This window comes from Chlorocebus sabaeus, chromosome 28, assembly GCF_047675955.1.
Source record: "Chlorocebus sabaeus isolate Y175 chromosome 28, mChlSab1.0.hap1, whole genome shotgun sequence".
In the NCBI taxonomy this organism is placed as follows: domain Eukaryota; kingdom Metazoa; phylum Chordata; class Mammalia; order Primates; family Cercopithecidae; genus Chlorocebus; species Chlorocebus sabaeus.
Genome location: NC_132931.1, coordinates 14,780,965 through 14,790,233, shown reverse-complemented (window position 1 = coordinate 14,790,233; position 9,269 = coordinate 14,780,965). Strand labels below are relative to the sequence as shown.

Below are 9,269 nucleotides of genomic sequence, written 5' to 3'. Positions count from 1 at the left end.
GAACGACAGAATCACCCGTTTAGAACTGTTGATGAGACAAAGAATCCTTAGCTGGGGATGGCCGGTGCAGTGAAAAGAAAATAGCAGATCAGAATATACCAGTGTATGGTGTGGCGGTGAAGGCAAAATGTGGATTGTTTTAAGAATCAAGGCTCAGCCAGGTGCGGTGGCTCACGCCTGTAATCCCAGCACCGTGGGAGGCCGAGGTGGGCGAATCACCTGAGGTCAGGAGTTCAAGACCAGCCTGGCCAACATGGCGAAACCCCTTCTCTACTAAAGATACAACTTAGCTGGGCGTGGTGGTGCATGCCTGTAATCCCAGCTACTCAGGAGACCGAGGCAGCAGAATCGCTTGAACCCAGGAGGCGAAGGTTGCAGTGAGCCACTGCACTCCAGCCTGGGCAACAGAGTGAGACTCTGTCTCAAAAAACAAAACAAAACAAAAAGTCACTATGCTGAGAGTGATACTGTAAAAATAAATAAATAAATAAATAAATAAATAAAGTTTGTCCCTGTCCCCCTAAAGTCATCCTGAGGCCCCCTATTAGTATGTGCCCCATACTTTGAGGAACTACATTTAACATGACCCTCCAGAAAACAGAGTTCAAAAGCCACGAAGCTGGTTAGTGTGCCAGAAGCCATCTGGAAGAGCCCCAAGGTCTCTTGTGAGGTGGAGGGTTTAGTAAAAAGTGTGAGCTTTTACACAAGCGCTCCAGAAAATGCCTCAATTGCTTCCAGGAGTCCTCCACTTGCAGGGTTAGCCAGAGAGAAGAGCTTTAATGTGCCACCTGGAAACCAGCCTGGTGAGAATTTCCTGGCTTGAGACTGCCCAGCCCTCATGACAGCCCACGTCACAGAACCCCGGAGGCTATAGCCTCAAATGCCAAGGCGAGTCTAGGTGTGCTGGGCTCAGGTGAATCGCCTTAGAGCCAGGAAACCAGTGGCTGAGAAAGAGAAGGGGGAGCTGTCAGAGGATGGGCGAGAGCAGGTGAGCCTCTCTGAGAGCTTGTTTCTCTCTCTTGCTCTCTCTCGCTAGCTTTTTTCTTTTTTCTTTTTTTTGAGAGCTTGTTTCTCAAAGAAGAAGAAGAAGATGGCCAGGTATGGTGGTCATGCCTAAGACACCTTTGGGAGGCCTAGGCAGGTGGATCACCTGGGATCAGGAGTTCGAGACCAGCCTGGCCAACATGGTGAAACCCTGTCTTTAAAAATACAAAATTAGCCACACGTGGTGGCAGGCACCTGTAATCCCAGCTACTCGGGAGGATGAGGCAGGAGAATCGCTTGAACCCAGGAGGCAGAGGTTGCAGTGAGCTGAGATCATGCCACCGCACTCCAGCCTGGGTGACAGAGTGAGACTGTCTCAAAAAAAAGAAGAAAAAAAACTTGAAAATAGGTCTATGGTGGCTCACACCTGCAATCCCAGCACTTTGGGAGGCTGAAGTGGGAGGATGGCTTGAGACCAGCAGTTCCAAACCAACCTCAGCAACATAGTGAGACCCTCCCCCACCATCTCTAATAAATAAACAATAAAAAGTAAGGCTGGGTGCGGTGGCTCACGCCTGTTATCCCAACACTTTGGGAGGCTGAGGTGGGAGGATGGCTTGAGCCCAGGAGTTTGAGATCAGCCTGAGCAACATAGCGAGACCCACCCCCACCATCACTAATAAATAAACAATAAAAAGTAAGGCCAGGTGCGGTGGCTCAGGCCTGTTATCCCAACACTTTGGGAGGCTGAGGTGGGAGGATCGCTTGAGACCAGGAGTTCGATATCAGCCTAAGCAACATAGCAAGACCTCACCTCTACCAAAAATACAAGTTAGCCGGGTGTGGTGGTGCATGCCTGTAGTCCCAGCTACTGAGGAAGCTGAGGTGGGAGGATGGTTTGAGTCCAGGAGGCAGAGGTTGCAGTGAGCTGAGATCATGCCACTGCACTCCAGCCTGGGCGACAGAGCCGGACCTTGTCTCAAAATAAATAAATAAAGATAAATAATAAAGAGGAAATGGGTCTCTTTGTACTAACCTGGAAATGCAAGTCTCTCCTGAGCTTTACAGACCGCTACAGACACGTGTTCTGTTTTATCTTAATTAAAAGCAAAGTGGCTTTCTAACTAACACATGGCAGAAAACACACTGGTAAGAGTGATTGGCTGGGCGCAGTGACTTGCCTGTAATCCCAGCACTTTGGGAGGCCAAGGTGGGCGGATCACTTGAGGTCAGGAGTTTGAGACCAGCATGGCCAACATGGTGAAACCCCATCTCTACTAAAAATACAAAAATTAGCCGGGCGTGGTGGTGTGCACCTGTAATCCCAGCTACTTGGGAGGCTGAGGCAGGACAACAGCTTGAACTCGGAAGGCAGAGGTTGCAGTGAGCCAAGATTGAACCACTGCACTCCAGCCTGGGTGACAGAGTAAGACTCTGTCTCAAAAAAAAAAAAAAGAGTGATTTTATGCTGGCTAAAATCCCTTTCTATTAATTTCAGTGTCAGAAGATTTGCTGAGAAAAATCCTAGCATGACAATGGCATTTATTTGTAACTTTGAAGAAACAACCAAAAAAATCCTCCAAAACCTGATTTCCTTGTTTGCTCAAGCGTAACACCAGCGTGGCCCGCTTCAGGCTTGATGGGACCAGAAATCTGACGAAACGCCCTTGGTCCCAGCTTGCTTGAGTGTCGTGCTGAGAAAAAAACACGCCCACACATCGGCAGATGATGAGAAGCCTGTCTTTATTGGGTGATTTTTAGAGGCATTGCCTGTTGGGGGAAGGGGGCTTACAGCAGTCGTCAGGGCATATCCACCACCGAGAACGTCGTGAGCGACTCTCTCATGACCTGGCTGAAACAATGAGCAAACTGCAGAAGGTTTCCGGGAAATTAACAAATTAGGTAGGGGTAGGATGTGGGGTTCCCCATTCCCAGGGCTTTGGAATCCTTCCAGGTGATCATTCCTTTCTCTCTTTTCTCCAGACACTGGGGCTTTTAAGAGTGCACCATTTCCTGGAATTCTAGAACAGAAGAGGTGAGAACAGGGTCAGTGGAGGTGGCTTGGTTCTTTACAGACATGCCGTGGCCAATGAGAATTCCAAAGAGGGAAGGAAGTGAAGAAAATTGTCAGATGATGGGCATGGCCCCCTTGGAGGGGACAAAAGAAAGGAAAACCAGCTGGGCGCAGTGGCTCACGCCTGTAATCCCAGCACTTTGGGAGGCCGAGGCAGGTGGATCATGAGGTCATGAGATTGAAACCATCCTGGCCAAGATGGAGAAATCCTGTCTCCACTAAAAATACAAAACTTAGCTGGGCGTGGTGGCACGCGCCTGTAATCCGAGCTGCTCGGGAGGCTGAGGCAGGAGAATCGCTTGAACCCGGGAGACGGAGGTTGCAGTGAACTGAGATCATGCCATTGCACTCCAGCCTGGACGACAGAGCCAGACTCCATCTCAAAAAAAGGAGAGGGGAGGGGAGGAGACCTGGGTATCAATGACTATATCTCCAGGGAGTCCACAGGGTTCCCTTTCTCTGAATAATGTTATTTAACAAACATCTTCAGCTTTGCAATAGAGGCCTTTGAATTAGAACTTGTCAAGCCCATCACTTCTGTTCGTTCATTTTGAATGAATGAATGAATGAATTCAGTGTAATTACCTGTGGCCATCTGTGAACATTTAACTTATCGTCTGGTCAATTTCAGACAGCAAGGGGAGGTTTCCTTTCTCTATTCTGTAGCTGGGTATTGCATTTTTAGGATATATTTGATAGGGTGGGACTTTGAACTGACTCTCCTCCATTGAACCTACCTCCAAAAGTTTCTGTTACTAAAAGAAGGATAATAGTAATAATAACAAGGTATGGATGTTACAGATTGATATAAAAACCTGGAGATTTTGCTTTATATTTATTGATAAGCTTTGTTTATTTGGAAATCTTTCATGGTTATGTTTATCTTTTTTTTTTTTTTTTTTTTTTTTGAGACAGAGTTTCACTCTTGTTGCCCAGGCTGGAGTGCAATGGTATGATCTTGGCTCACTGCAACCTCCGTCTCTTGGGTTCAAGTGATTCTCCTGCCTCAGCCTCCTGAGTAGCTAGGATTACAGACGCGCACCACCATGCACAGCTAATTTTTAATATTTTTAATAGAGATGGAGTTTCACCATGTTGGTCTGTCTGGTCTTGAACTCCTGACTTCAGGGGATCTGCCCGCCTTGGCCTCCCAAAGTGCTGGGATTACAGGCTTGAGCCACCACGCCCAGCCCGTGGTTATGTTTAAATAAGTCAATCCCCCCCTTACCTAATCTGTTTTTATGAGCTATCTATCTGCATTAACTCCCATGTAGTAAGTGATAGTGGTGTAATTTTGAACAGGTTTTTTGTTTTTTTTTTAAATAAGCATCTAATGTGGCAATTTTAAATTTCAAATTGGCACCACCAGAAGGACCACCATACGTTCTGCTGAGTTGGCAGGCACAAAGTAGCTAAAAAGCACGCTAGCAATGTGACAAAAGCAAGTGAAAATGGTCCTACAGCTGTGCTAGTGTATACTAAAGCTCAAACCTAGGATTCTGCCTACGGAAGATGCAGTAAATGAGGTTAGCTTATTTGTTCTTTGTTTAATATTATCCACTTGGCGGGCTAATGTCCAATAAAACATATTTGTCTAAACCCTTGAAAACGAAGAGGCCTTCCCACGCACGCCAATGGACTCTGGTCTGAAGATGTAAATTTTCCCCTTATTTTGAGGGGTTCAAACCCCACTGGAGGAAATTCCTTGTGCTATATGCAGGTGCATTACGGCATCTTGCAAATAACTGGCCAGGTGGCTACGTAGTCCCCTAGTCAGGTGAAGGATATTTTGCAGCTCCTAGACAATGACCAGTGTGACCAGCTTCTATAGCACCTGCCGAGCATTATGCCAGGGTTTTTATACACATCATTTGCATCCTTACTTTAGCCCCATTTTACAGATGAGAAGACTGAGGCTCGGTAAGGTTAAGAAAGGGAGATTTTAAGCCACATCGGTTGGATCTCACAGCCCAAGCTCTCACGGATGCTTCCTGAGCTAGAATGTTTTATGCTACGTACAGGCGCGGACGTACCCTCTGCTCCAATTTTTCCATCTCCATCATTATCCGCAGCAGCCATCAAGGACTTGGTTTCTGACTCGGTCAGTTCTCTGGCACCACTCTCAAACTTCTGGAGGAAAAACCTACAGGAGAATAAAGATCCATGGGGATTTTCTGAAAGATCATGCATCTCTGTGTTTATACTTTTGTTCTTCCTTTAAGCAAATCATCTGTTTCCAGCACTTGCAATAATTAGCCAAGGTCTTAGCAAGCAGAAGTTTCCTTAAGCTGTAGAAACCAATGGTGGGCATTTCATTTTTAAGGGTTTTTTTTTGGTTTGGTTTGGTTTTTGGGTTTTTCTTGAGACAGGGTCTTGCTCTGTCACCCAGGCTGGAAGGCAGTGACACCATCATGGCTCACTGCAGCCTCCACTTCCTGGGCTCAATGAATCCTTCTGCCTCAACCTCCCAAGGAGCTGGGATGACAGGTGCTCCCCACCATGCCCCACTAACATTTGTTTTTTTGTTTTTTTTTTTTTGAGACGGAGTCTCGCTCTGTTATCCTGTTATCCAGGCTGGAGTGCAGTGGCCTGATCTCAGCTCACTGCAAGCTCCACCTCCTGGGCTTACGCCATTCTCCTGCCTCAGCCTCCCGAGTAGCTGGGACTACAGGCGCCCGCCACCACGTCTGGCTAGTTTTTTTGTGTGTGGTTTTTTTTTTTTTTTTTTGGTATTTTTTAGTAGAGACGGGGTTTCACCGTGTTAGCCAGGATGGTCTCGATCTCCTAACCTCGTGATCCGCCTGTCTCGGCCTCCCAAAGTGCTGGGATTACAGGCTTGAGCCACCACGCCCGGCCAACATTTGTAATTTTTTGTAGAGACAAGGTTTTGTCATGTTGCCCAGACTGGTCTTGAACTCCTGGGCTCACTCAAGTAATTCCGCCCACCTCAGCCTCCCAAAGGGCTGGGATTGTAAGTGTGAGCCACAGTGCTTGGCCCATTTTTAAGCTTTTAGTGTTTTTAATTTTTATTTATTTATTTATTTGAGACAGAGTCTCTCTCTGTCACCCAGGCTGGAGTGCAGCTGCACGATCTCGGCTCACTGTAACCTCTTCCTCCTGATTTCAAGCGATTCTTGTGCTTCAGTCTTCTGAGTAGCTGGAATTACAGGCGTGAGCCACCAAGTTTAGCCAAAGTTTTAGTTTTTAAAAGTCCATTTGCCAAGGGAAATCCCTTACACCAAAGAATTTTTGCGGTGGGGTGTGGTGGCTCACACCTGTAATCCCAGCACTTTGGGAGGCCAAGGCAGGAGGATCACCTGAAGCCAGGAGTTTGAGACCAGCCTGGGCAACATGGTGAAACCCCATCTCTACTCAAAATACGAAAATTAGCTGGACGTGGTGACATGCTCCTGTAATCCCAGCTACTTGAGAGACTGAGGCATGAGAATCACTTGAACTTGGAAGGCAGAGGCTGCAGGGAGCTGAGATCATCCCACTGCACTCCAGCCTGGGTGACAGAGCGAGACCCTGTCTCAAAAAAAAAAAAAAAAAAAAAAAGAATCTTTGCACCTGCAGTCTTCACTGCCCATGTTGAGGGCTTTGCCTGGGTAGATGTGTGGTCAACTGACTCATGTCCTTTGCTTTAATGATGCTTGGTTGAATGACCAACACTGAGGCTGGCCATTGAAGAAATACCGAGCATCCTGGCCCCCATTGCACCCCAGGGCCACCCAGCAGTGCCGGGTACCAGACAGACTCAGGACAAAGCTTACTTAAGCTCTTCTTCATCCAGGTACCCGCTCTGGTCGTTGTCTATGAACCGGAAAACGTCCTTCACCTGACTGGCTGACATCTTGGAGAGGCCTGACGTCTGGAAGAATTTTTGGGGTTCAAAAGTGTCTGGGTCTGAAGAACAGAGAATGAGTTATTCTGACACTCATTGGATCACATTCTATATTGGGGCCAAGGTACTGAAAACACAGATGATTAAAAATACTTCAACAATATCCCTGAGCTACGGGGATGCTCAACTGGTCCAAGATTTTGGGACAGCTGAGACTTGATGGCTCTGTGATGGCATCCCATGTCCCCTCTGCCCCAGCCTTCCCTCCTCCACTTGGTTTTGTCCATTTCCCTTTTCCCTTGTCCTCTCCTCTGTGCCTCCCCCTCCCCCTGGCCCACTTTACAGGCTGTGTAGCTGAGCCCCCAACATCCCTGGTCTAATTGGTAGGGGGAAATGCAATCACTGGATTTCAACAGGCTAAACGGCCTTTGGCGATTTCTTTCTCTTTTTTTTTTCTTTTCTTTCTTTCTTTTTTTATTTTTGAGACAGTCTCACTCTGTCACCCAGGCTGGAGTGCAGTGGCATGATCTCGGCTCACTGCAATCTCTGCCTCCCAAGTTCAAGTGATTCTCCTGCCTCAGCCTCCCGAGTAGCTGGGATTACAGGCGTGCACCCCCGTGCCCAGATCATTTTTGTATTTTTAATAGAGACAGGGTTTTGCCATGCTGGCCAGGTTGGTCTTGAACTCCTGACCTCAAGTGATCCACTGGCCTTGGCCTCTGGAAGTGCTGGGATTACAGGCGTGAGCACCACACCTGGCCCTTCAGTGATTTCTTGCTTTCATGTTTTGTAGGTTTCTTTTGTCTTACAGAAGTGTACTTGTGTGCTCAGATCCCAGATCTCTATAATTTTAGTTATCTGATAAATAGTAGTTTTCTTCTCCAATTCCACGAACTTTCCAGCCAAGCTCTTATTTATTTATTTATTTATTTATTTATTTATTTAGAGACAGAGTTTCACTCTGTCGTCCAGGCTAGAGTGCAGTGTAGTGATCATAGCTCACCACAGCCTCAACCTCCTGGGCTTGAGTGATCCTCCTACCTCAGTCTCCCTAGCAGCTGGGACCACGGGCGTATGCCACAATGCCATGCTAGTTTTTGTTTTTATTTTTATTTTGTAGAGATGGAGCCTTGCTGTGTTGCCCAGGCTGGTCTCAAACTCCTGGGCCCAAACAGTCCTCTCACCTTGGCCTCCAAAATGTGTTGGGATTACAGATGTGAGCCACCATGCCTGGTCTACATTTTTTTTTTTTTTTTTTTTTTTTTTGGAGACAGAGTCTTGCTCTGTCTCCCAGGCTGGAGGGCAGTGGTGTAATCTCAGCTCACTGCAACCTCCGCCTCCCGGGTTCAAGCAATTCTCTGCCTCAGCCTTCCAAGTAGCTGGGATTACAGGTACCCACCACCATGCCCAGCTAATTTTTTTGTATTTTTAGTAGAGATGGGGTTTCACCATCTTGGCCAGGCTGGTCTCGAACTCCTGACTTGTGATCCACCCGCCTCGGCATCCCAAAGTGCTGGGATTACGGGTGTGAGCCACTGCATCTGGCTGCGTGGCCTACATTTTGATTTTGTGTTGCTTCGCTGAAGGTGCAAAGCTGTGAAGAAATCCCATCCCGCCCCACGTCCCCTCTACCTTGGCATTCCTGGAGGGCTGCTGCAATGTCGTCAGCACTGAGCACGTCCGTGATGCTCATTTTCTACCTACTCACACAGAACAAACGAGATGTGATAAGCCAGAAGCAGGGACGTGCACATCCAGGGGAAACACATCTCAGGCCCACTGAAACTGCCTGTGTGTCTAGATTTTTTTTTTCAATTGAAATGGAGTCTGACTCTGTTGCCCAGGCTGGAGTGCAGTGGCACCATCTCGGCTCACTGCAAACTCCGCCTCCTGGGCTCAAGTGATTCTCCTGCCTCAGCCTTCCGAGTAGCTGGGATGACAGGTGTGCACTATCACGCCTGGCTAATTTTTGTGTTTTTAGTAGAGACGGGGTTCCGCCATGTTTGCCAGGCTGGTCTCGAGCTCCTGACCTCAGGTGATCTGCCTACCTTGGCCTCACAAGTTGCTGGGATTACAAGCGTAAGCCACCGAGCCAGGCCTGTCTAGAATTTTTAAAATGTGATAAGCATGGTTTTGTATTAAGTGACGGGACAAAATATCCAAATTAAAACCAGATACCAAAAAGACCCCAGCCCTTTTTATCTCAGAGACTTCTTTTGAATATATGCCAGAAATGAAAAAAAAAAAAAATACATGACCTAAAGAAGGATTCAGTTGTTTTCTTATAAAAATTATACTGACATAATCAGTCATTTCCACAGGCAGCTACAAACCATGCTACAAATGCACTGGCATTTTCCTACACCA

General features: G+C 47.2%; 1 protein-coding gene across 2 annotated transcripts; it reads right to left on the bottom strand.

The window, feature by feature from the left end:
- Positions 1 to 2,710: 2,710 nt before the first annotated feature.
- LOC140710598 (putative oncomodulin-2) lies at positions 2,711 to 8,685 on the bottom strand. 2 transcript variants are annotated; one of them, XM_073012628.1, is made up of 4 exons: positions 8,535 to 8,685; positions 6,832 to 6,964; positions 5,092 to 5,201; positions 2,711 to 3,005 (listed from the first exon to the last, which is right to left on the bottom strand). In XM_073012628.1, the coding sequence occupies exons 1-4, from the start codon at positions 8,593 to 8,595 to the stop codon at positions 2,980 to 2,982; spliced, it is 330 nt and encodes a 109-aa protein (XP_072868729.1). In that variant the 5' UTR covers positions 8,596 to 8,685; the 3' UTR covers positions 2,711 to 2,979. The 2 variants fall into 2 exon arrangements, with proteins under 2 accessions (XP_072868729.1, XP_072868730.1); XM_073012629.1 differs by having other exon boundaries at positions 6,832 to 6,929; positions 8,535 to 8,664.
- Between the last annotated feature and the right edge of the window lie 584 nt (positions 8,686 to 9,269).

What these genes read in the sequence shown, in the direction of transcription:
- LOC140710598 (XM_073012628.1), bottom strand. Translation starts at nt 8,595, where the DNA reads ATGAGCATCACGGACGTGCTCAGTGCTGACGACATTGCAGCAGCCCTC. An exon ending in AGCCCTCCAGGAATGCCAAG is followed by an intron (nt 6,965 to 8,534) that starts GTAGAGGGGACG and finishes TCTGTTCTTCAG; the next exon opens with ACCCAGACACTTTTGAACCC. An exon ending in CTGGATGAAGAAGAGCTTAA is followed by an intron (nt 5,202 to 6,831) that starts GTAAGCTTTGTC and finishes ATTCTCCTGTAG; the next exon opens with GTTTTTCCTCCAGAAGTTTG.